Genomic DNA, 25,868 nt, shown 5'->3' with positions numbered 1-25,868 from the left:
GGGGGGGGCTCTCGCTGTGCACGCGTGGGGGGAGCGGCCGGCGGTTGCCAGGCCCGCGCGGGGGGACGGTGTCGGTTAGCTCCGGTTTTGCTGGCGGGGCCGGCGCCGCCGCTGGGGCACGGGTCCCTGCCGCGCTCCCGCCTGCCGGCAGGAAGCCGAGGCTGAGCAGCGCTTGCGGGAAAGGCCGCCCGCGGGCCGCGCCTCACCTCCGCTCCCGATCGCTGCCCGCACCTCCCCGCCCCCGCGGGCCCGGCCCCGGCCCCCTCCTGGCGCTGGCGTCCAGCCCTCGGCGGGCGCTCAGTAAACATCGCGCTGTACGCCGCCTCAGTTTCGCATCAGAAACTGTGTTAGTGCCACACGTTTGTTCTCTTGACTGAGCCCTTCGGCCTGGGTCGGCAGTAAACGGGAGGCCGGAGAGGGAGGGTGAACGGGTGTTGCCCGCTGAAAGCCAGCATGGCCTGAGCTGTTACTAAGCGTCGTGTCGGCGTGGTGCTTACTGAGAAAAATGCCCCGAAGGAGGGGAAAAAACAGCGTGAGGTCTCAAGCATTTCAACTGCCATTTTAGCACGGAGATTTCCTGCCGGCTGGGTGTTTACGTAGGAGATGAGCGGTTTAATGAGGGAGGGCTTTCACTGGCAGTATGTTATTCTCGGAGGTGCTATGTGGCTGTATTCACTACCGCTTCCAGCTCTTTATAGCATGAATCAAAGCTTTCTTCTTGGACAATGTCTGTGTCTTGCCCTGCTCTTAAATATCTTCAGGCAAGGGAGAATAATTTTTAGAGTTGCACTGCTTCTGTGTCTTTGCTTTTGGGTTTTTACTCATGTTTATGTGTGTGATACGTGATCTGTGTTTATGTTAATTTACATCTGCACTACTAAAAACTACCTCTGGACGGTGGTTGTACACTGTGAGGTAGGCAGGGCACCCAGGTATTCATCACCTTTGGGGGCAGTAAGTTTTGCACTGAAAAAACTTTTCAAATGGAGAGGCGTCATCTCTCGTGGAAGTGAGGTTAATGTAGTCTTTAACACTGCGGACCCTGTTTGAGTTTATGGATGACAAAAAGCTTAAACTCTTGTCCTCGCTTTTTTTTGTAATTTACTTTGTTTTTATTTTTTAGTGTTCTAGAATGTTTTTGTAGAATTACAGAAATGGTCTTGTTTTTTGTTTATGTGCTGTGACATGCATAAGGCTTGTGTGAGATATTACCCAAGTGAGTATTACCCTTCACAGTATTACCCACCCCTCTGCCTCTCATATTACCTAAAGAGCTTTTAATAATAAAATAGAATTGTTGTTGTTTTTTAACTTAAATTGCTTATTTATTGAAGCAAATGGTGGTCCATTGACTTTAATGAAAACATTGACATGCTTCCAGTTGCATGTGTTTTGATTAGTGTTTTATCAGGACAGGTTTTAAGGCAGGGGCGTGTAGGTAGTTGATAAAAAATTATGTATAACTGGGTATGATCATGTAATGCTGTATTTCTCAACATGGAGGTATTAGCTGAACAGCTTGATTATTTTTCTTCTGAGTTCTATCCTGTCTTAGCGTTTTCAGTTCCTGTCTGATTTTCCAAATTGAGTTGTTACTAAATTGTCTTAGATTTTTCACATCTTTATACTGTTTGTTAAATACTTGTTGATTGATGTGTTCAAGACACAGCTTGAAAGAAGTCTCAGAACAGTTTGGGATTGTTTCAGTTACATAGCTTAAGGGGGAACTCTTTGTTTTAGGCTGAAAAATAAAGTTTTAAGTGGCAGCTTATAAAGCCTCAAAAAATGCTTGAGTTTTGAATGCTGCTGAAGGTAGGTTTTAATTTTCATCGTTTTTTTCTTGCTCAGAAAGGAACGAAATGATCTCCAAATGTAATAGAGAGACCTAACATGTATGAGAGTACTAAAGTAGCTAGAAATAAAGCTGCACAGGGCAAACTAAATGTGCAAAAATATGATAAGGCATGAAAACATACAAACTATTTATGCTGTAAAATACTACTTTAATACAGTGTCTGATTTGTCTTTTTTTTTTTCCCTCATGCTAAATAATGTCCTACACTCCAAATGTTGCAAGCAGAACTATATGTATGGTAATGGAGTATATATTTTGAGAGGCTATCACGATCTGGCTGTGAGCTAGATTTTAAGTGACTTTGAGTTCAAGTATGTTGGCTTTAATAATATTCAGCATTTGTGGCTTATTTAAAATCAACTGTACATGTTAAAGTTACTTCTTTTAAAATACCAAAATATATTAAATGGAGTAAAATACAGAAAAAGGAATGATCAGTAGGATATTATACACTCCCCCCCCCGTTTTTTTTTTGTTTGTTTGTTTTTTTTTTGTTTGTTTGTTTTTTTTATCCCACTCCTTTTACTGTTTCTCTGTCTTTAACTGAAGTTTCTGTTTATGTCCTGGTCGACTAAATCATCAAACAAGTACTTTGCTTTACACAATGTATTTTTAAGCTTTATGATTACTCTTTCTTAATTTGATTTGTATTTAAGTGCTTTGTTAAATAGGGTGTGAGTTTTTTTTTTCCAAGAAAGTGCCAGTTAGATCAAGGAAGGTAAACACATCTTTAATGTCAAAACAGTCTTTTCTAGCTAAATACGTGATGCTTTCTAAACTGGCAATCAGGCTACCTCTGGCTGCAGACCTTTTAGACTTTCTCGTTAAAGGGGTTTTGTGGCATGTCAAATGGGTGTTCTCTTCGGGGTGCTTCATTTAAACTAGCACTTAGAGACTGCATGGCATTAGTTGAAAATCATGGTGGCCATAAATGGGGGCTTGTTAACCCTGTAGACCCTCTGCAGACTTTCTTTTATGGTATAGATAACTCAGCAGGTTTTGCTGTAAGAAAGTGGGAATGCTCCTTAGTTTGCAAACAGTTGTAGTCATTGTAATTTAAAGAAGGCCAATGATAAATGAGATCTGTACCCTCTTCAGTAAATATAGCTATTTTAAAAATAAAATAAGAGAACAAGGCCTTAGTATGTACAGTGTTGTTAAGAGCTGTTAATGGGAAAATATTTTTGTATTAATGCTTTTGCTGCAGAAGTCCCACAATTGTTTTAATAGAGTCTGTTGATGGTAGTAGTGGTGGGAGCCATGCACAAGCAAATCTCTGTGGCCCATACTGCATGGCACGGTACTTACTGGTGCTTTATTTGGCTGAGCTGTATGGTCAGGTTGATTCAGTGGACAGATGATGGAAACGCTTTTGCGTTGTAGGCAAGATCTGTAGGCTTTTTTGTGTTGAAGTTGGTTACAGCTGTGGACGTGCAATCAGGACTTAATATGCTACTAAAAAGGCAGTGTGTTGTTCTAGTAACTGCTCTTTAGAAATAAGAATGTCATTGTACTCTAAAAGCACTTGGTGCTATTAGCATAGCAAGGGAAGCTTCAGGTATTCCCTTTCACCCCAGTGCTGTGTTGCACCAGGCTGCAAAAGGAATCAGGAACTTGATGTATTCTTTGGAAGAAACAGAAATAACTAAAAAATCTGTGAGAAAAGTATTTGAGTTGTATCAGTTCCATAACCATGCTATAGGATGACTTCACAAAAATGGAATACCTTGAGATGACACTGGTAGACGTGATATGTGTGGTATGCCTCTGAAGATGATCAGAGTCCTCTGTGGGCAAGACAGGGATGCCTAATTTGGCAGTAGTTTATTTCTGCTGCTTCCCCAGGAAGTAATGTATTGGAGAGCAACCTGTCTCAAGTTCTGAACTCACTGGAGTCCCCTATGCTGTGCCAGATTTTATGGGGAGCTAGATGTACTTGGGGGTAGGTTTCAGCAGGTGATCATGGCCAGCAGTGTAAGGCTTTGGTCAGGTTTCAGCTTCTCATGAGTTCAAGGCAGATTCCATGAGTTTCTGCAATGGAGAGGTGACTGTCCAAGTTACCCTGTTCTAGATATCTGCAAAAGTTTGATGGAAGCACTTAACTGGCTGGAGCAAGATTCTTCTTATCAGTTACTATGATGTGTCTTCTGTGCATGCAACTCTTGATGAACATGCTTCTGCTGTTTCTTTTATTCCCCACTAGACCACTGCAGGAATTGCAGATTTGCTGTCATGTTTCCTGTGCTTAAAGTGAAGTCAGTGTTTCTAACTGACAGTCCTGCAGGCAGTACATGAACACTTAATCCTGCTATTCTCACTCATAGCTATATAGCAAAGATTTGTCAGGTAAAACTACATGTTCAATTACCTCTATAGAAAACATGCCTTTGCACAGGAGGCATAATTTGGCTTACAGTGTGGTTGGTTTGTTTTTTTTTAATTATTGGCAGTTTGTGATAAGAAAAGGACCCAGCCTTGACTTTAAGTCTTGAAGTTTACAGGACTGACAGTTCAAACTTTTAAACTAAGCAATTCTGATCTGCAGTCTTTCAATCATTAAAAAAAAAAAATCACCAAAACCAATTCCACTCCCATTTATGTCTTGTGTCAAATGATTTGGATTAGCAATAATCATAGAATCGTAGAATGGTTTGGGTTGGAAGGGACCTTAAAGGTCATCTAGTTCCCCCCCCCCTGCCATGGGCAGGGACACCTTCCACTAGAGCAGGTTGCTCAAAGCCCCATCCAACCTGGCCTTGAACGCTTCCAGGGAGGGGGCATCCACAACCTCTCTGGGCAACCTGTGCCAGCGCCTCACCACCCTCACAGTGAGTAACTTCTTCCTCACATCTAATCTAAATCTACCTTCTTCCAGTTTAAAGCCATTGCCCCTCATCCTATCACTACACTCCCTGATAAGGAGTCCCTCCTCATCTTTCCTGTAGGCCCCCTTAAGTACTGGAAGGCTGCTGTAAGGTCTTTTCCTGGTTTCAGCTGGGATAGAGTTAATTGTCTTCCTAGTAGCTGGTACAGTGCTATGTTTTTGAATTAGGTATGAGAAGAATGTTGATAACACACTGATGTTTTCAGTTGTTGCCAAGTAGTGTTTAGACTAAGTCAACGATTTTTCAGCTTCTCATGCCCAGCCAACAAGAAGGCTGGAGGGGCACAAGAAGCTGGGAGGGGACACAGCCAGGGCAGCTGACCCAAACTGGCCAACGGGTATTCCATACCACGTGATGTCACATGTAGTGTATAAACTGGGAGGAGTGGGGGTGGGGGGTTCGCTGCTCAGGGACTAACTGGGTGTCGATCAGCGGGTGGTGAGCAATTGCATTGTGCATCATTTGTATATTCCAATCCTTTTATTATTACTGCTGTCACTTTATTAGCATTATCATTATTAGTTTCTTCTTTTCTGTTCTATTAAACTGTTCTTATCTCAACCCATGGGTTTTACTTCTTTTCCTGATTTTTTTTCACCCGTCCCACTGGGTGGGGGGTGGAAGCGAGTGAGTGGCTGCATGGTGCTTAGTTGCTGGCTGGGGTTAAACCACGACAGGGCTCCTTGGGGCCTTCTCTTCTCCAGGCTGAACAACCTCAAGTCTCTCAGCCTGTCCTCATAGGGGAGGTGCTCCAGCCCCCTGATCACATTCGTGGCCCTCCTTGGGACTCGCTCCAACAGGTCCATGCCCTTCTTATGTTGTAGGCCCCAGAGCTGAATGCAGTACTCCAGGTAGGGTCTCAAAAGAGCAGAGTAGAGAGGTAGAATCGCCTCCCTCGACCTGCTGGTCACATTTCTTTTGATGCAGCCCAGGATACGGTTGGCTTTCTTGGCCGTGAGTGCATATTGCTGGCTCATGGAGTTTTTCATCCACTAATATTCCCAAGTCCTTCTCTGTACGGCTGTTCTTAATCCACTCATCGTCCAGCCTGTATTTGTGCTTGGGATTGCCCCGACCCACGTGCAGGACCTCGCACTTGGCCTTGTTGAACTTCATGAGGTTCACACGGGCCCACTTCTCAAGCCTGTGAAGGTCTCTGTTGATGGCATCCCTTCCTTTCTGTGTGTCAACCGCACCACACAGCTTGGTGTCATTGGCAAACTTGCTGAGAGGGCACTCAATCCCACTGTCCATGTTGCTGACAAAGATCTTGCCTTTAAAAAAAAAAAAAAATTTTTGCCAAGTTTGTTAGCAGATGTTGTGGTATAGTGCCTTTTGCAAGATATCTCCTTGGGAAAACCTTGTGAAATGTATTTGTCCTGAAAGAGAACGATGAGAAACAATAGTAAAAAACTAGTGAATAGTGAAGGTTTAAGACCTTGAGACCTTTGAGACCATGTAGTCCAACCGTCTTGCACAAGCATGATCCTTGATATTCCTTCAGTCATGAAATGCAACTCTTGGGTATTTTTTTTGGCCATGAAGATAATGGTTTTATCTACTGAAATTCACATTGTATGGGTAATTGTGTTAATCTATTGAATCAAATAAAATACAGATAGAAACAGTAATAATTTTTATGGAGTGCCTTAATATACCTACATCAGAATTACATATGTTGAAGACAGTTGGATCACTGTAAATTATTTTCTTGTTGCATTACAACGGTTGGAGGAAAGCATGGTTTAATTTGGTTCCTTGTTTTCTGGGTTAACAAGTTAATGTGCTTTCTGAAAGTACCAAATTTCCAAGGTCAAACACGGCCACCAGAGTTGATTAGAGTCAGACCCTGACATGTTAAAGAACGACAAAGCTCCCGTTTTTCCTGTTTGAAGTGTAAACTTTTTGTTATCCAGAAGAATAGTAGACTCTTCAGCGATGGTGGTGCAGGCAGGAATAGTCATGAGTAAATTACATTTGAGCTGCCAGAGTGAAAAGAAAGTAGTCCTAACTTTTTTTTCTTTGCTAACTTGGTATCCAGTGGCATGTTAGAGGTTGGTTGTTTCTTTTTAATTTGTTAAAAGTTAATACAGTTTTGCAATATGTTAGATAATGCAATACAGTGTTGTTATATTAAATGTGCTCAGATTTGACAACTCATGCAGTAGCTCTTTTGAACAGATCTGTTTAAATGAGAAAAACTGGTTTGTTAATTGGTGATAACATTTTGAAAGGCTTTTTTAATGGGAGGATTACATTCGTTGAGAAACCGTTGTATTAGTGTAGTGTTGAGAAATATTACTGTGGTGTAAATTACCTTCTCTGCTATCTCTGTTGGAAGATGAGATACATTAACACTGGGTTTGAATAGTTTGCTTTAGGCCATATAATTGAAGTAGTCTGTGCTGGGTAATATTACAACTTATGAAAGAGCTGCTTCTAAGCATCATGATTTTATAGTTTTATGTGTTGTATTTGTTTATTTCTTTAGAGATGATCTTTGAAATTGGGTGAAAAACTCGGTTTGCTGTACATAGTAACACGAGTATTACATTTTGTGTGTATGTGTAAAAAGACCTGATTTTTTTTTTGTGTGTGTCTTTACCCTAGATATTGAAGCACAAATTCGAGAAATTCAAGGAAAAAAGCCTGCTCTTGATGAAGCTCAAGGAGTAGGTCTTGATTCCACAGGATATTATGATCAAGAAATTTATGGTGGCAGTGACAGCAGGTTTGCTGGATATGTCACTTCTATTGCAGCAACAGAATTGGAAGATGTAAGTGATTTTATGTATTTGTTTAGGGCATGCATTCTAAGTATTTTGGAATTTATTTTGAGTGATTTTTAGTAGCAGTTGCTAAAGTAAAAGCAGTTACTGTCATTAAAGCCATACTGGGCCAAATATGTCTTATCCGGTAAGCTCTTAAGTTCCAAGTCTGGCTTGTACTTCATTAATTGTGCTTTGAAAGTCATGTAGGCCCAAGCAGAAGGCAAAAAGTTGTGGCCTGGTACTTAATCAGTGTTAGCCTTGACTGGAATAATTAACTTTGTTCTGTTGTTGCTACCAAGATGAAAAATGATGGTTAAAAAAAAAAAAAATCTAATAAAACTTGGGCCAACAAACTGAAGTGACTAGTTTAAGATTTCTATTTCTACTTAATTTAAATTTCAGAGCAATATTTGAGAATTGGCTTTTTTACTATATTATGTTCTCCTTATGTATTCTGCTTGTAAGATTACTTTCTGTTAATTTCTAATGTTAAATGTTTGACCACATTTTCAATTGCAGGAGCAGTCAGAAAGTACAGTTCTGACCATGAATACATAGGCAGCAGCATATTACATTGAGTGGATTATATTTTTAAGAGGAAGGAAGATTGTTATGTTCAATTTAGTACTAGTTGATATTTTTTTTTAGTGATGTACTATGTGTCATTTGTAGACTTATAAGAATTCCTTTAAGAATTTCCATTACAGGGTCTCACTGAAATCAGTTCATAGTTTTAAGACCAGTTTTTCTTTTGGGTTGCTGTAAAGTGTTGCACAGAAACTTGCTACTAATATGAAGAAATAGATTGCAAAAGCATCTTACACATTCTGAGTACTTGTTGTTGCCATTGTGTTTGAGAAGGTATAAGTAAATTAATATTAATATATTTCTGAATTTTTCACTGTTTCTGAGGGGTTTTTATAGGGTTATTTACTGAAGTTTTGTTCTGTATCTAGCTGGCTTTTAAGAAAAAATTGTTTGAATTTCTGTGCACCAGTTTTCATATGCCAGCTAGGGAACAGTATCAATAGCCCTAATATGAAATACAGACTTTTTGTATAACTAGCGTAGACAGCATACTTGATTAAATGTAGCATAATGCAGAATACTTGAGTCTTGTAGAGAAAAAGTTATCTTTTTAGTGCTGTGGGTAGGTTTATCTGATGCAGCAGTTTGGGAGTAATAAAACAAGCTATATGAAAAAGCTATTAATTATTATTAATTAACTATTCTAGTTGTCCATTTTCATATTTTCTATGACCACAGTATGTTAATTTGACATTATTTTATCTAAATATAATATCAACATAACAAATTTGCCATGTCTTTTTACTGACAGGATGATGATGACTACCCTTCTACAAGTTTGCTTGGCCAGAAGAAGCCAGGGTACCATGCTCCAGTGGCATTGCTTAATGACATACCACAGTCTACTGAACAGGTACATCTTAACTGAAGGCACAATAAAATACTGTTGTAGGTATTAGGGGAAAGAAGTGTTAAAATTTTTCGAGACCAGGTCTCACCTTCTGGAAACACGAGACGTATGTAAAGCGCCATGGTATTTTTATTTTGCTGTAAGCTTGTTACTGCTTTAGTTTAGAATTCCACAGGGTGATAAAAATTGATGCTTCTGAATGTAAAGGCAATGTGGGCATCTGCACTAAACTATTAAAAAAATCTTTTTGATAGGTCAGATACCACAAAAATGAAAATAACTGGAAAACTTAATGTCCTGTATGCTTCTATTTTTGTAAAGAAATGCTATCACTTAGGTTTTATATTCCTGGAGTATTTTTCTGTGCAATTTAAAAGCATATGAAGTAGCATTAAGTCACCCTGGAAAAAAGAAGGGGAAAGGTTGACAGCATGAAATGCTTTGGTAACAAGTGAATAAACTTCTCAAAATAGCAAATTTTTGTCAGAAGTTATTTAATAAGAAATTCTGTGTTAAACAAAATTCCACTTACAGAAGTAAAATTTATATTAGCGTAGTGTTTTGACATTCCTGCATAGTTGAGATTAAAAATAAAGTAGGCCTTTTTAGTAATACTGAAAATGAATACAGGCTTATGGTCACCAGACACTTTTCGTATTGTTCTTTGTACATATGTGACTAACAAGATTTTTTCGGTTTTTAGTATGATCCTTTTGCAGAACACCGTCCTCAAAAGATTGCAGATCGGGAAGATGAGTACAAAAAGCACAGGCGGATGATGATAATTTCCCCTGAGCGTCTTGATCCATTTGCAGATGGTAATTTATTTTGACTTTTCTATACCCTTTATGAAATTTGTTGTCTTTGTCTTTAGCCCTTTGATTTCTGTTGGCATGCTTATAAACTTAGTTTTGTTTTAAACATCCCCTTTTCATAGAGATTTGGTTGAAAACCTAGATGCCATATTCTTCATCTTTATAATACGAGTTTTCTTTCCAGGTAGAAGGACAAGAAAATAATGAGCCATTGCCATAGAAACACAAAGGGTTAAAGGTTTCTCTTTTCATTTTGTTTTGGGTTGTGCATTATACTTTGAACAACTTGTGTATTGAGTGCTCAAATTCTTTCAGTACCTTGAAAGTTTTCATTCCAAGTCATAGATTTACAGGGTTACTGCTTTTGAAATGCTAGTTCTCAAAGTAGAGCACCTAATTCTTACCATCCTATGTAAACTTAGGTGGTATAGCTAAAAGAAACAAAAGCATATATAAGACTTTGATACTGTTAATAGTTCAAGTCTGTTCTGATAATTTTAGAATGCAAGTCAGGAAAAGGGGTGTTAGTGGGTCTGACAGAAACTTTCTTCAGGTGAGTGAGTTTCACATGTGGCAATAAGGTGCCTGTTGGCTTAAAATTAGTAGCTATTTTGCAGGTTTTACAAATGAGAATTTCAGCCTGCATGAATTAATAGGGATATTAATTATTTTACTTGCTTAATTGTAATTGATATAAACATGTATTGTCAGAATTCACAGGCCCATACTAACTGTCCTTAATTTCTTTCCTACAGCAGTACTGCTATATGCCAGTCCTGTCTGCATTCTTAAGGGTGCAGTTCAACACATCCTGTGTAGATTATGGTGAAAAAGTATTCCAAAGGAAAGTCCTATCAAAGCTAGTGTCAGAATGACACAGCCAATTGGGCAGTGATCTTCAGCATAGAAATGTTTAAGAAGTTTATTTTTTTTCCCTAAATTATAATGCTATACCACTTGTATAGCAAATCTGTACATTTTTCTTAAAGAAAAGTGTTTTTCTTGACAAGTCTCATTTTTATAAAGTTGGGCTTCTTGTAAAGTATTTAAAAGTTTAATTAACGCAAGATACACATCATAAAACAACATATGGTATACAAAACCCATTACCTGTGAGTATCATTGTGGTGGTATATGTACTGTATTGCATTCAGCTCCCAATCACAATTGTACCTTGAGAAGAGAAGAGGGGGAAAGTGTCATCAAACAGTTCTCTGGGGTTTTTTGTTTTGTTTTTTGTTTTTTTTTTTTTTTTTAAATGAAGCCCTTTTACAATATGACACTAGAAGATCTGGGAGACGTGTCCAGATTTGTCAAACTTATAAATGGGTCTTTATGATAAAACATTTTAAACATTACTTAGGTATGCAATAGTTATTTATAGTCAGATAACATCTAGGATTTAACAGCTTACACAAGGTAATGTTTTGAATATAAATATCTTTCCAAAGTGTTACTAATGGTAAAGAGATAATTTTCTAGGCTTCTATTCTGCTGCTTGAAGTCAGAACTGCTGATGGAGACAAAGGCACGAAAGTGTACGTATTCCGGATTAGCAACCCAGGAACCCATCACTTCTGAAGACTCTTAACTCTGTTGTCATTTTATCATTTATATCGGCTTTAAAATATTTGTTTGAAACTGCAGTAGTTATGTTTGTGTTCAAACAGGTTAAATTGATCAGCAAACTGAATAAACGTAAGATACATGTAATTTTTAAAATTTTCAATCAAAAAGTAAAATTAAATGATCATGGAATAATATAATATTAGAGCAGGACAATAGAAAAAGTCAATAGTTTCTGCTTATCCTGTACTCATTGTGCTCCATTCCTGTTGCTGTTCTTTTCCACAGGAGGGAAGACACCGGATCCTAAAATGAATGCCAGAACATACATGGATGTTATGCGTGAACAGCATTTAACAAAAGAAGAGGTGTGTGGAGGGGAGGGTTTTCCACTTGAACTTAGTGTTGTTTTACAGCCTTTGAAAGCATGTTAAAAAAGTGGGAATGGAAATTGTTGTCTTTTTGTCTTGACTTAAAAGTCCTTTTCTTTGGAAAATCCTGTTCTTTGCATGTTGAAAGTCAGTAGAATTTAAAGATGCAAGTTTTGAAAAACATCTGTTCTATACAATACATAAACAATGGAGGGAGAAATAGTCTCAATATACTTTAATCTGGATTTTTTTATAGTGCTTGAACTTTTTGTTTATTTTCTTTCAGAGGATGAGAGACAAAAACTAACAGTCACTGAAGGATATTCAGTGTCAGAGATGTTTGTTTTTGTGAGCTCTGTGTAAAGGTATCCAGGGAGGTTTTAAAAGGCTTTTGTTGAAGCACTTAACAGATGTTGCAGTACTGAGAACTGGTGTGAGGTTGACATTTTGTTTTAAATATTAAAAAAAAAAAAAAAAAGGAAAAATGTAAAAGTACATGCTTTATTCATGGCTATTAAAAATTCATTTTAATAGGTAAGAAGATATTGGTAATATAATCAAATTTCTTGTGTAATATCTACAGTGCCATCTTGTTAATTGGAGCAAGATCTTGTAGTTCCAGTGACCTCTGTAGATTTACATTCATTTACCGTACTTGACTTACCTTAATTGAGGAATTAGTTCATAATTTTGACAATCTTGCTGTTTATGGATCCATTGATAAGTGAAAAACAGTCTGGGTTAGTGTGCTGTTTTAACAGTGTCATCTCAGAATTTTAAATAAGAATTTCATGGCTTTTTTATGTCGTGGGATGTAACTCAAATGAACACATTTTGTAACTCCTCCACCTTCAATTTACTGAAGTGGAACTTGTTTGAAACAGATGTGTAATGATTTTAAGGCATACATATAGGTGACAGAAGCTGATAGCACTCAAAATTCTTCATGCGTTTGCATTTGTTGGAATAGTGGCCTTTATAAGAAATCAATTTAAAAACAGCCCCTCCAAACACATAGCTGCTCTGTCAGTATAGAAGAATTTGAAAAGTGAATGAACTTGAAATTAAACAGTAGCTAATTGCGTGTTATTTGAGCAAAATCTCAAAAAATAGCATAAAAAGATATGATACAGCTGAAAAATCTCTTTTAGAGGTACAATCTGAAGAGGCTTTCTGAAAAAAAAAAAAAATCTGTTTCTTATGTTTGTCTTTTTGTGCCCTTGAATAGAGGGAAATTAGGCAACAACTAGCTGAAAAAGCTAAAGCTGGAGAGCTTAAAGTCGTCAATGGAGCTGCATCTCAGCCACCTTCAAAACGCAAACGGCGTTGGGATCAGACAGCTGATCAGACTCCTGGTGCTACACCTAAAAAATTATCCAGTTGGGATCAAGCGGAGGTAATAATCCTAGTGTTCATCAGCTTATCTAAAGAAGACATTATTAATGCTAATCCTCTTGAATTTCAGAAGTTTCTTACTCTACTAAAAAAGAGTAACAAGCCATCTTTTACTGTACAGTAAGAGAGAGATTAATACTTTTGGTTTTGTCTTGTATAGACACCTGGACATACACCATCTCTGCGATGGGATGAAACTCCAGGCCGTGCAAAGGGTAGTGAAACACCTGGTGCCACCCCAGGCTCAAAAATATGGGATCCGACTCCCAGTCACACACCAGCAGGAGCTGCAACACCCGGACGGGACACGCCCGGTCATGCAACACCAGGCCATGGAGGTGCCACTTCCAGTGCACGTAAAAATAGATGGGATGAAACACCTAAAACAGAAAGAGGTATTTATGGTGAACTGGAAAGCACATAATAAATTTTGAATGGTTAAATATATAGAAGTTTTTCACATTAAGTCAAGAGTAGGTTCAGAAGTCAGGTAAGAAGTAATTATATTCTGACATCTAGTGGTTGATGTGAAGTGATGTTTTTGTCTGAGTTTGTAGCTTTGAGTTCTGCCTGTAAGCTTAACTCACATCTGTGAAAGCACCTCGGCTCAAAAATTGAATCAAAGTTTTGTGGTACATCTAGTGATGGCTGCAGGTTGGGATTTTAATGTGTAAAGGACGTAGTAACAGAGTTATGTTGAATTGCTTTTTGTGATATGTTTGTGTGCGTTAGTTTTGAAATGTTTAATTTTCTTTGAAGGGGTTAGCATTAAAACAAGTTTTGGAAGCATTTTCTCACCTGCCTAATTTGAATTGGGCTCATGTGTCAGGGAACAGTGAAACACCGTTGTTCCTTAATGCTTTTACCAAGGGAATATGTGGAGTATTTGTCCAATTTCTAGAATATCTGAATTCTTTTGTATTTTTTAGAATTTTACCTATTTATGCTAAGATTCAGCATGAAGATGACATGCTTTTTTTGTAAAATGAAGTTCTCTGTTGGATGTTTTTAGTGTAATGCCTGTGTTTTTTTCAATATTCACCAAACTAGTCTTTGCTTTTTGTATAGTGTGTTTGTTTATATGATACTTGTTGATTTGTGTAGACATGAGGATGAGATACTGAACATGGGTTTGGCTGTTGATACTATAGTTTGAGTATATACTGTTCAGCTTTCTGCAAAAATTGTTTTGTTTTTCCTTAGATACTCCGGGACATGGCAGTGGATGGGCTGAGACGCCTCGTACAGATAGAGGTGGTGACTCCATTGGTGAGACACCAACTCCAGGAGCAAGTAAGAGAAAGTCCCGATGGGATGAAACACCTGCTAGCCAGATGGGTGGCAGCACTCCTGTTCTGACGCCTGGCAAAACACCCATTGGTACACCAGCTATGAACATGGCAACTCCTACACCAGGTAAGCCCAGTCCATTTTCTAAGGCATCACTTTCTTCTGTCGAAATGAAGCACTTACCTTTATATTGTATTTTGAAATAGACTTCTGCCTAACATGTTCTCCTGCCTGTATGAAAGCAGTCAGTATAGGCTCAGTTTGCCATTTTTAATGCCTACAGCAACTTAGTTCTGGAGGGGGAATCGAGATTAAGGTGTCTGTTCCTGTTTAATTTAGTTGTTAAAAATTGATAAAAAGCTCTCTAAAAGTTTGATATCTTACTGGCTACAGATTTCAAGTGCTATGGAAACTTTGGTTTGAGAGCACTTAAAGGTTAAGTAAACAAGTCATCTTCTGCATACAAAATATTTTTTTAAATCCTTTTTTTTTTTTACTTTTTTTTAAATTTTTTTAATTTTAATATAGGTCATATCATGAGCATGACTCCTGAACAGCTGCAGGCTTGGCGTTGGGAAAGGGAAATTGATGAAAGAAACAGACCACTTTCTGATGAAGAATTAGATGCTATGTTTCCAGAAGGATATAAGGTAATTCATCTGGATTAAAATACATCAGACCATGATGTTGGGTTTTTTTTTCTGCTAGGACATATTGATTTTTTTTTTTAAACCAAGTTGTCCCAGAAGTAGAATGTTTCACAGTAAGTATTGATTGTAGACGTTTGTTTGATTTGGTTACTGATTTATTGTAAATCCATTAGAAAGGGAGAGCTAAAGATGATCTCAAAGGCTAGCTGTTGTTGTGCTTCTCAATGTTGGAAATGCCTGTCAAGGCCAGAAATGAGCTCTGAATGGGCTGATAAAAATATTAAGTCCAGATGTAGAAAAACATGGGAGAGTCACAAATGCAAAGTCAGCAAGTACTCTGTGTTGATGCAGATACTGAAGTACTGTTTTAATGCTTTGTAGAGACACTTCAAAGTTTATTATCCAATCTCTCAGTAGTGGAAGTGAACTTTCTTCTGAAGTATCATCAATACAGGATAAGCATGAATACAAACTGTCATGGTGAATTTTCTTGGTATTGCTGTGAACATGAGCTCTAATGTATGCAATAACACTTACACAAATCCCCAAACAAATAAAATGGAATATATTAAGTTTAGTAATGTTTTGTATTTGATGCCTTCCTCTTTTTGTATCTGTTGTGATAAGATAAATTTTGTTCGTTCTTCTGTAGGTTCTTCCCCCACCAGCTGGTTATGTACCTATTCGCACTCCAGCACGTAAGCTTACAGCAACTCCAACACCTTTGGGTGGTATGACTGGATTCCACATGCAGACAGAAGACCGAACTATGAAGAGTGTTAATGACCAACCATCTGGCAATCTTCCATTCCTAAAACCAGATGATATCCAATACTTCGATAAACTGCTGGTAAATGAGACTTCACTCATGCTGATTAAAATTTCCTGATTTCTTTTGAATATGTAGCAATGCTTGCTTGTTTGTTTGGAATTACTTGTAGGTTGATGTTGATGAATCAACTTTGAGTCCTGAAGAACAGAAGGAGAGAAAAATAATGAAATTACTTCTGAAAATAAAGAATGGCACACCTCCCATGAGAAAGGTAAGATGAATTTTCAGATGCATTTATGTAATTCCATTTTTCAAAAATCTGCATTTGTTTTTAGGTTTAGTTTCAGTTGTCTGTGGGATTCTCTTTAAGATAATCTCCTAAGCTTTGATATCTGTTTAGTGCTTTCTTCCTCTTCTGTATCTGCATGGCTTTTTGTTTGTCATTCGATGTAATCTAGTGTTGCTGCTCTTTGTACAGTAATGTCAGTCACTAAATAGTACATGGCTTATATAATATTTTTTTTTTAACAGTTATGACAAACTGGATTTATAGTGTGTTTTGCTTACAGGGCTTCGAAATTTTCTGGATTTTGCCTCTTACACTTAAATTAGCAGTGTAGCTCCTAGTTAAGTTTCAGCCTTACACATTATGCAACGTTAGCAGTCTTTTCTGCACAGTGTTGCTTTAAACTGACCATAGCACCAAGCTGCCTAGAGGCAAGTAAGTGCTGTATAAGCTAATTTTCAAATGGAGCCATTCTTATTATTAGACCAGGAGCATGCTTTTCTTGAAAATTGAACATCTGGGAGCTAACATCAGAGTGTTTCTCTTAACACATTTGTTCTTAAATTTTATGTCAGTATAAAATTGTTTGAAGCAGAGTTTTGCAGTGGTAGGAGCAAGTATTTTGAAGCCCATGATTAGTGAATTACATTTTAACTTGGTTAATATCTACCTGTTTTGTAATTGTTCAGTGTTGTTTCCTTAGTTTAACTGATAGGCTCTTTGGTTTTGTTTAGGCTGCATTGCGACAAATTACTGATAAAGCTCGGGAATTTGGAGCAGGGCCGTTGTTTAATCAGATTCTGCCTCTGCTGATGTCGCCAACTCTCGAAGATCAGGAGCGTCACTTGCTTGTCAAAGTCATCGACAGAATTCTTTACAAACTGGATGACTTGGTCCGACCATATGTACACAAGGTGTATTGCAGTTTACTATTTCATCTTCGATTTGCTTTTTTCTGGTCATTGCTGGGAGAAGTGTATATTTTATTTGCATCTCAGAAGAGGATGGTACCATGGTTTTTTAACATAATTGACTTCCATATTTCTTCTTAAGCCAAAATTCTCAGTTCTTGTAATTTGATCGAAGTGTGGGATTTATAGTATTAAGGCATGATGTAAAAATGATATATGCACACTTGGGGGTGGGAAGGGGATCTTATCTGATCTAGATAGTGTCTCTGAGCCAGGTCCTTTAGAGACAAATAGCTGTAAAAAGAACATAATAAATTTAAAGTTTTTCCGGTCATCATAAAGCTTTAAGCTTGGATCCATGGAATCATCGCTGTTTCATGGAATCTAGTAGGGCCAGAAATACTACTAAAAGTATTACCAAAAGGAAATATTAATTTGTTCATCTTTTTCAGATTCTTGTTGTCATTGAACCACTGCTGATTGATGAAGACTACTATGCTAGAGTGGAAGGCAGAGAAATTATTTCAAACTTGGCTAAGGTAAAGTTCCATCCTTCATTAAGGAACTGAGTAAGCTTACATATAGTTGCATGTTTATAGGCATGGCAGAAGGATTAACTGTGCTGTTCATAAATCCAGTTGGTATCTTCTGTATGTTTTTCCTTCAGGCTGCTGGTTTGGCAACAATGATCTCCACAATGCGACCTGATATTGATAATATGGATGAATATGTCCGAAATACAACAGCTCGGGCCTTTGCTGTCGTTGCCTCTGCTTTGGGCATTCCTTCACTGTTACCCTTCTTGAAAGCTGTCTGTAAAAGCAAAAAATCGTGGCAGGCTAGGCATACTGGCATCAAGATTGTACAGCAGATTGCTATTCTTATGGGTTGTGCCATCTTGCCTCATCTCAGGAGCTTGGTTGAGATTATTGAACATGGTGAGTTCTATTTTCCCAGGCAAGATTTTTTTATTCACTTCATATTTGGAAATTTTTTCATATCCCAGTGAGGCACAGTGGTAGTAAAGTCCTTGTTTTGTGTGTTCTTTTGAGCCTCAGAAATGGTTCAACTGACTCTGAAAGAGGATTAGTGGTTCAGTTTTCCTGAAAATAAGCTAATCCCTTTTATACTGCCCCTCTATTTGCTGTTTTGAGCTTAAGTCACAGGAGGTACAAGAAGAGGCACTAAATATTATTCTCTTGCAGGTCTGGTGGATGAGCAGCAGAAAGTTCGCACCATCAGTGCTTTGGCTATTGCTGCTTTGGCTGAGGCAGCTACTCCCTATGGTATTGAGTCATTTGATTCTGTTCTGAAGCCTTTATGGAAGGGTATACGTCAACACAGAGGAAAGGTATATATATATAAGATACTTTCTTTAGTTTGAACTGAAATGGATGTATATCTTCTATAACTCATTAGAGACATATTTCTGCATTTAAATAGGGTTTGGCTGCCTTTTTGAAGGCTATTGGTTACCTGATTCCACTCATGGATGCTGAATATGCAAACTATTATACCAGAGAAGTCATGCTAATCCTTATCAGAGAGTTCCAGTCTCCTGATGAAGAGATGAAAAAGATTGTGTTGAAGGTATGTCAGAATGATTGTTTTGCATTAATATTGAATATGTATGTCTTTCCTTTTCTTAAAACACTAAAAAACCCCAAACCAAAAAGAACCCCACCCCAAAACCCCAAACCCTACGCAGAATTAAAATGGTTGAATTTTTATTTCCTGTCAGGTGGTAAAGCAGTGTTGTGGTACCGATGGTGTTGAAGCAAACTACATTAAAACAGAAATCTTGCCACCTTTTTTCAAACACTTCTGGCAGCACAGAATGGCATTGGACAGAAGAAATTACAGACAGGTATTTTGGTTTTTTTAGTTGGAAAGTTATTTACAGTAGAACAAAATTCACGTTAGAGTGTTCATTCAGGCTAGATGCTTAATTTTGTCTTTTGTGTCCTGAAACTGAATTTTGTTTGGACTAGTGATTTAGAAGTTGCATAGCTAGAAGATTCACAGGTTCTTAGGAGGCTATCAAGACATTTTACGTTTGTGAATATGAGTCTGTATCAGTTGTAAGGTGGAGTAGTTCACCCCATTTGTGGTGTTCAAAACATTGGAATATTTATGAAGGTCAGAACAGTTGTTTATAGTGGGCTTAACATGCATGATGCTGTGTCTTGTCAGACTAGGGAAATTTGTTTTCAAGATGTAGGAAGTGGATTTTAACAATGCTTGCTTACTTAACATTTGTATATTTCAGTTGGTTGATACAACTGTGGAGCTGGCAAATAAAGTTGGAGCAGCAGAAATTATTTCTAGAATTGTGGATGATCTGAAAGATGAGGCTGAGCAGTACAGAAAAATGGTCATGGAGACAATTGAGAAGATAATGGGAAATCTGGGGGCAGCAGACATTGATCATAAACTGGAAGAACAACTTATTGATGGTATCTTGTACGCCTTTCAGGAACAGACCACAGAGGTATGGCCAAGCGTGTTTAGTATTTGGTTCACTTTAATTGTAAGCTAGCTCACTGTTAGTTATACAGAGCTGTATGCTTCTAAGTTAGATTTTTAGAATCCTTTTTTGGGTGTCAGCGCTCTGATCAATGAAACCCAGAAACAAGCTCTGGAATGTTAGCATTTTAATAGCAGTTTTAGATGTCAAGTTTAATTAAAATGTGGTGTTGCTGTTGGTCTGATTTTCCTTTTGTTTTTACACTCAGGATTCTGTGATGCTGAATGGTTTTGGCACAGTGGTTAATGCTCTAGGCAAAAGAGTTAAACCCTACTTGCCACAAATCTGTGGTACAGTTTTGTGGCGTTTGAACAACAAATCAGCTAAAGTTAGGCAGCAGGCTGCTGACCTGATCTCTCGTACTGCAGTTGTCATGAAGACTTGTCAAGAGGTATTGTATTGAATTCTCCTACCAAATTCGCTGTTGTCTATGTCGTGGTTTAACCCTAGCTGGCAATGAAGCACTACACAGCCACTAGCTCACTCTCCCCTGCATTGGGATGGGGGAGAGAATCAGAAGAGTAAAAGTGAGAAAACTTGTGGGTTGAGATAAAGGCAGTTTAACAGGTAAAGCAAAAGCCGCGCATGCAAGCAAAGCAAACTAAGGAATTAAGTCACCACTGCCCATGGGCAGGGAGGTGTTCAGCCATCTCCAGGAAAGCAGGGCTCCACCACGTGTAATGCGTACTTGGGAAGACAAATGCCATCACTCCAAACATCCCCCCCTTTCCCTTTTCTTCCCCCAGCTTTATATGCTGAGCATGTCATATGGTGTGGGATATCCCTTTGGTCAGTTGGGGTCAGCTGTCCCAGCTGTGTCCCCTCCCAACTTCTTGTGCCCCCCCAACCTACTTGCTGGTGAGGTGAGAAGCAGAAAAGACCTTGGTTTTGTGTAAGCACTGCTCAGCAGTAACGAAAACATCTGTGTTATCAACACTGTTTTCAGCACAAATCCAAAACATAGCCCCATATTGGCTGCTATGAAGAAAACTCTATCCCAGCCCAAACCAGCACAATATGTTATAGTAGTGAGAGGGGAAAAAAAGACCAACCAACTTCTAAATCTTTTTACTTGGTTGTAGGAAAAACTGATGGGACACTTGGGTGTTGTGTTGTACGAGTACCTGGGTGAAGAATATCCTGAAGTACTGGGCAGCATACTCGGAGCACTTAAGGCTATTGTGAATGTTATAGGTACGTTTGTGTATTGAATACGTTCCTGTTCAAGAGCGAAAAGAAAAGGCATTTTAAAACTAAATATGCCTCTTTAAATTCAATAGGCATGCACAAGATGACACCGCCAATCAAAGATCTGCTGCCACGGCTTACACCTATTTTGAAGAACAGACATGAGAAAGTACAGGAAAATTGTATTGATCTTGTTGGGCGCATTGCAGACCGGTAAGCTGCCTAATGATAAAATATTTGATCCTCTGTGTGGGCAATTATTGTAGCAAAAGCTGAAGTTGAGTATCATGTTTGGAATTTGGGTATTTATTGTCTTATCTGTTGATATTTCTTAAGTTGTGCGTAAAGCTTAACATGAGATATTTAGCAGATACTCTGCTGAACATATTGTGATTATATTATTTTGCAAACACTTTGTAAGTAGTATGTTGTCCACTTATGCAAACTTCGAATGCACAAAATATAAAATTTTTTTAGTACACTGTTAACCAGTGAAGGCCTAATGTTAACAGATACCTAGTTCAGGAAATTGCTTAAGCAGTATCCCTCTGTTTATAGCAAATGAATAGATGCTGCAATTTATGTAGTTTTATTTAAAAACTTCCAACATCACTGAAGAGGTAACCCACTTTATTCTTTTTCAGAGGTGCAGAATATGTTTCTGCAAGAGAATGGATGAGGATCTGCTTTGAACTGCTTGAATTACTAAAAGCTCACAAGAAAGCTATCCGAAGAGCCACAGTGAACACTTTTGGTTATATTGCGAAAGCTATTGGGTAAGTTGGTTTAATGCTTATCCACTTCTATACACAGTTACCTAACATAGTGATGATTGTGAGTTTTCTAGTGAGAAATATTCAAACTTCTCTACACATAAATATATTAGATATGTGGACTTGGTTTTACTAATTTTGTAGAAGGAGAATACAGTCACCTATTTTTCATTAATGTAGTGTGCTGCAATTCTGGACTAAATTTGTAGACTAGCAAAGTTAGAGTCTAGTTTGGTAATAAGAGCTGTTTGTCTCATGAATTTTGATATTGATATGCTTTCAGACCCACTCTGTATTCTTTCATGAATTCTCCTTTAAATACTCAATCTCTCTTCTATTTTTCCCTAGATCAATACTTTTATTGATTTGCAAAGGATTTTTTGCCACTAAGGTGATACTGCAAGTCAGCAACGCATAGGATGAAGCACAATTCCCATCTTTATGCATATTCTTAAATAAGTGACCGATTACTGACTTAATGCAGATACAGCAAGCAACCAAGGAATGCTGTAACTGCACTTAACTATACGGGATATTGCCTAGCCTGTCAATGAGCATGATTTTATACAAGTTTGCAATTACCTGTGGGATCAGAGTAATAGTGGGGAGGCTACTGCTAACCTCCAGAGTTTACAAGAGGCAGAACAAAAGGCAGGAAAAAAGCTATGTCTAGAGAAAGTAAAAAATGTTGGTTATAAAAATAAGATCATGCAGTTGCTTAAGCTGTTGTGCAGTTTCATGATTTATGTTGTTTCCCAGTTACTTAATCTTTTTTTTAAGGGCTAAGCCATGCTTTTCTGTCACTTGCTGTTTGAAACTCAACTAATTTTATCCAAATCTTCACTGAATCTATTGACATGGATGCACATGTTATCTCTTCCAGACCTCACGATGTATTGGCTACACTGCTAAATAACTTAAAAGTACAGGAAAGGCAGAACAGAGTATGTACTACAGTAGCAATTGCTATTGTAGCTGAAACATGCTCACCTTTCACAGTGCTGCCTGCACTCATGAATGAATACCGAGTTCCAGAACTGAACGTCCAGAATGGTGTGTTAAAATCTCTTTCTTTCCTGTTTGAATATATTGGAGAGATGGGAAAAGATTACATTTATGCTGTTACGCCATTGCTTGAAGATGCTTTAATGGACAGGTGAGTGCACTTCTTTCTATCTAGGGTACAGTTAGCCATAGTCATGTATTTTAAGTATATATAGCTGGGTCTAACGATAGCAAATATGCATATTGTTCTTGTTTGCTAAAGAAGTTAAGTGACCAGCATAATTTGGAAGCAATTGTCTGCAAATAATTCAGATTGTATACTTCTATTTTACTAATACTTTTGAAGATTAAAATGATACAAACATTTTAAGTGAGTCAAGACTTCTTATGTTCAAACTGCTTTTGATAATGTCTGTTAGTACTTTTGCTGTGGAATTAGAGTGCAGTAATTTGTCAGAAAATTCCGTCTTTTTTCAGTCTTCTGATTTTTGTTACTCTGCCTCTTGCTGTCAGTAAATATGGGTTAAAAGGGTATATTAGTGCTTTCAAAAAAAAGTTTTATTGAAAAGGAATATTATGCTTGCCCACTCATGTTGCTTCTAATGTATTAACAGACCATTTTTCTCTTTCCAGGGACCTTGTACACAGACAAACAGCCAGTGCTGTGGTGCAACATATGTCTCTTGGTGTCTATGGGTTTGGCTGTGAAGATTCTCTTAATCATTTGTTAAATTATGTATGGCCTAATGTGTTTGAAACCTCTCCGCATGTTATTCAGGCAGTTATGGGGGCTCTGGAGGGCCTCAGAGTTGCTATTGGTCCCTGCAGAATGTTGCAGTATTGTTTACAGGTATGTCCTTGTGTATGCTGGGATAGCAGAGACAGCAATTATCAGGCAGGACTTCTTTCCAGGAGACAAAAAAGTCAACTGAAGATTTCCAGCAAAGGAAAACAGTGTGGCGCTTTGTCTCTTTAAACTATTCTTTAAACATGGCATTCTGTACCAAGAACTTCAGTAATTGAAATATGCAATGAACAGAGATTTTGGTATAGTGAGATAGCTGATTACACTGAGGAACTTGCATAGAACTAGCAGGTAACTTAGACTATAAATTGGCTAAAAGAGCCTGGCACTCTGACCTGTAAAATGGAAGCATCTCGCAGGTTTGGAGGACACTGACTAATGACTGGGGAATAAATTAATAGTGCAAGGAGTTATGAGAACAAGTAAAAAGTGAGATACGTGACAGGATAGGTGTAATATTAAATGAACATTATTTGTCATTAGCTAAGAAAAACAGTTAGAACTGTGTAAGAGTGAAGCACTAGAAAACAGTGCTTTGATCAGAATTTATACCATTATATCAACACTAGTCAGTTCAGCTTCTGTAAATGTGTATGTGGCAGTAAAATCTGAAGGCTCCTTTTCTGTGTAATTGCACATAACAGTTCTTGGTGCGTTGACTATAGAATCTAAACTCACATAACAGGTGGGAAGCAAGGATGAATGTAACGCAGGTCAATGTAGAGAAGATGTGACAGCATTTGATTAATTATTTGCAGATATGGAATTTCACTGTGGGTTTTTTTTATGTGGGGGATCTCAGCATAAAGATACTGACATCAGTAGGAAGGTGAAAGAAGTCTCTTGCACAGTTTGGTTTTTTTTACAAATACTTGTATGTTCTTATTGTATAGAACTTTTTTCTAGAGCTTTCACATTCTGCTCATTTTTTTAGGTTTAATAATAGTTTATCTCATGTATTCCTATCTAGCACGCTCTGCACAAATAACAATTAGCAGAGCCAAAGATAAGACTCAGTTCCAACCAAATATACTGCAGCAGGTTTTCATTTTTATTTTAAAAGAAGAATACATAACTAGAAATATATTCGTTGGAATTTCTCCCTGCAGAAAAAAAGATAAGAAGATTTGTCTCTAAATAATACTTTGTTACTACTTGCTAGTTTAGATAGTCACAGAAATTTGGAATGACACATTTAGTGTACCTTCTTTGTTATAAGTGGTGTTAGTTGCTATAATTGCTTTTTTAAATGCCTATTGTGCAAAACTTGATTAAAATCAATAACAGACATTTAGACCTTAAGCTTTTAATAAATTTTGTTCTGTTCTGTTTTCTAGGGTTTGTTTCACCCTGCCAGGAAAGTCAGAGATGTTTATTGGAAGATTTATAATTCGATCTACATCGGATCACAGGATGCTCTGATAGCACATTACCCAAGAATCTATAACGATGAGAAGAACACCTATATTCGTTATGAACTTGATTACATCTTATAATCTTCTTGTTCAGTTGTTTGTGTTTAATGCACAGCTGTTCTTCAATTAAATGCTTCAGATTTGATGATGTAAAATTTTAAAATATCGGAGATCAGTATAGAGCTGGTCAGAGGCAGAGCTAGGAATCCAGTAGCATGATTTTTTTAAATATGTCCTTGTTTTTTGATGTTAAACAGTTAAAGCCAGTAGTGACCAAGAAAACAGTGATTACAATGTACTGGAGGGATTTCATTTTGGATTCATCTTTATGAAGATTTAGATTTCATTCCTTGTGTTTAAAGGGGAAGTTTATTTGAGAAATAAACATTTGTGTATAAAAATTAATTTGTGTGTGGTTTTTGGACAGAGGGGCTTGTAAAACGAGTCCCTTTGGATTAAGTATTTGTTCATGTAATAAATAGGTGGCATAAAACATTTTAACCCTTTTTGTCATCCCTTAGCTTTTGAATAAATAAGAAAAACATACAAACTGTAGTTAATGTGTGTATCTTTGTCATGCGATAATGTAGCTGTAGTCTGGCTGATGGTTGTAGTAGTGGCAGTTTATTTTCATGGAAAAAGTAGTGTTTCATTGCTTGTTGTTATTATTGCTTCATCTGCAGTATCCTTGTTGTGGGGATGGATTAGCTTGTTAAATTTTCAGAAGTTAAGCAGTTTATTGTAAATGGTATGTGTAAAATCAGTTGCACAAATTTTGCCTATAGATTGCATTTAGCATGTCTTTTGGCATGTATAGTTGTATAAAAAGTCAAATAATACTTACAGGCTGTGCTATAGTTGCTATAAAGAGCTAGGAAAGTAATGTCCCCAGCACCTGAGATGAGGCAATTTCTAAGTGTGTGTGTGACACATGAAATGCTTCAGCTTGAGATAAGAAAAGCATTTTATTTCCTCATTTGCTTTTTTACTTCTCTGCGTGTACTAAAAAGAAAAAGATCTTGATACCTGACAGTAAACCACATAAAACACAAGGTTAAATCATTCTGGTAGTATTGTACATTATTGTGTGTTTCTAAGATAACAGAAGGTAGTAGCTGGCTATCAGGCATGTTTTTCTGAGAGTTCCTTG

At 37.6% G+C, this 25,868-nt stretch overlaps 1 protein-coding gene across 3 annotated transcripts in view; it reads left to right on the top strand.

The window, feature by feature from the left end:
- The window catches only part of SF3B1 (splicing factor 3b, subunit 1, 155kDa), a 25,651-nt gene extending 378 nt beyond the window's left edge, over nt 1-25,273 (top strand). The window contains exons 2-25 of one of the 3 annotated variants that reach the window (XM_010564212.1): nt 7,351-7,517; nt 8,851-8,952; nt 9,653-9,767; nt 11,619-11,698; nt 12,930-13,097; nt 13,257-13,491; nt 14,300-14,512; nt 14,915-15,036; nt 15,689-15,886; nt 15,978-16,079; nt 16,829-17,008; nt 17,458-17,544; nt 17,673-17,943; nt 18,211-18,356; nt 18,449-18,595; nt 18,747-18,872; nt 19,275-19,496; nt 19,741-19,923; nt 20,615-20,726; nt 20,813-20,933; nt 21,365-21,496; nt 22,377-22,649; nt 23,132-23,348; nt 24,641-25,273. In XM_010564212.1, the coding sequence (XP_010562514.1) occupies nt 7,351-7,517; nt 8,851-8,952; nt 9,653-9,767; nt 11,619-11,698; nt 12,930-13,097; nt 13,257-13,491; nt 14,300-14,512; nt 14,915-15,036; nt 15,689-15,886; nt 15,978-16,079; nt 16,829-17,008; nt 17,458-17,544; nt 17,673-17,943; nt 18,211-18,356; nt 18,449-18,595; nt 18,747-18,872; nt 19,275-19,496; nt 19,741-19,923; nt 20,615-20,726; nt 20,813-20,933; nt 21,365-21,496; nt 22,377-22,649; nt 23,132-23,348; nt 24,641-24,799 (3,878 nt within the window). In that variant the 3' untranslated portion in view covers nt 24,800-25,273. Of the gene's footprint in view, nt 1-7,350; nt 7,518-8,850; nt 8,953-9,652; nt 11,303-11,618; nt 11,705-12,929; nt 13,098-13,256; nt 13,492-14,299; nt 14,513-14,914; nt 15,037-15,688; nt 15,887-15,977; nt 16,080-16,828; nt 17,009-17,457; nt 17,545-17,672; nt 17,944-18,210; nt 18,357-18,448; nt 18,596-18,746; nt 18,873-19,274; nt 19,497-19,740; nt 19,924-20,614; nt 20,727-20,812; nt 20,934-21,364; nt 21,497-22,376; nt 22,650-23,131; nt 23,349-24,640 lie in introns of those variants that run through there. The other 2 variants (XM_010564221.1, XM_010564229.1) reach the window with 2 other exon arrangements.
- Nucleotides 25,274-25,868: the final 595 nt, after the last annotated feature.

The sequence above is a fragment of the Haliaeetus leucocephalus genome, unplaced genomic scaffold (assembly GCF_000737465.1).
Source record: "Haliaeetus leucocephalus isolate CR32 unplaced genomic scaffold, Haliaeetus_leucocephalus-4.0 Scaffold1, whole genome shotgun sequence".
NCBI classification, from domain to species: domain Eukaryota; kingdom Metazoa; phylum Chordata; class Aves; order Accipitriformes; family Accipitridae; genus Haliaeetus; species Haliaeetus leucocephalus.
Note: the sequence above shows the minus strand (reverse complement) of the source record. Positions and strands in the feature narration are given on the sequence as shown.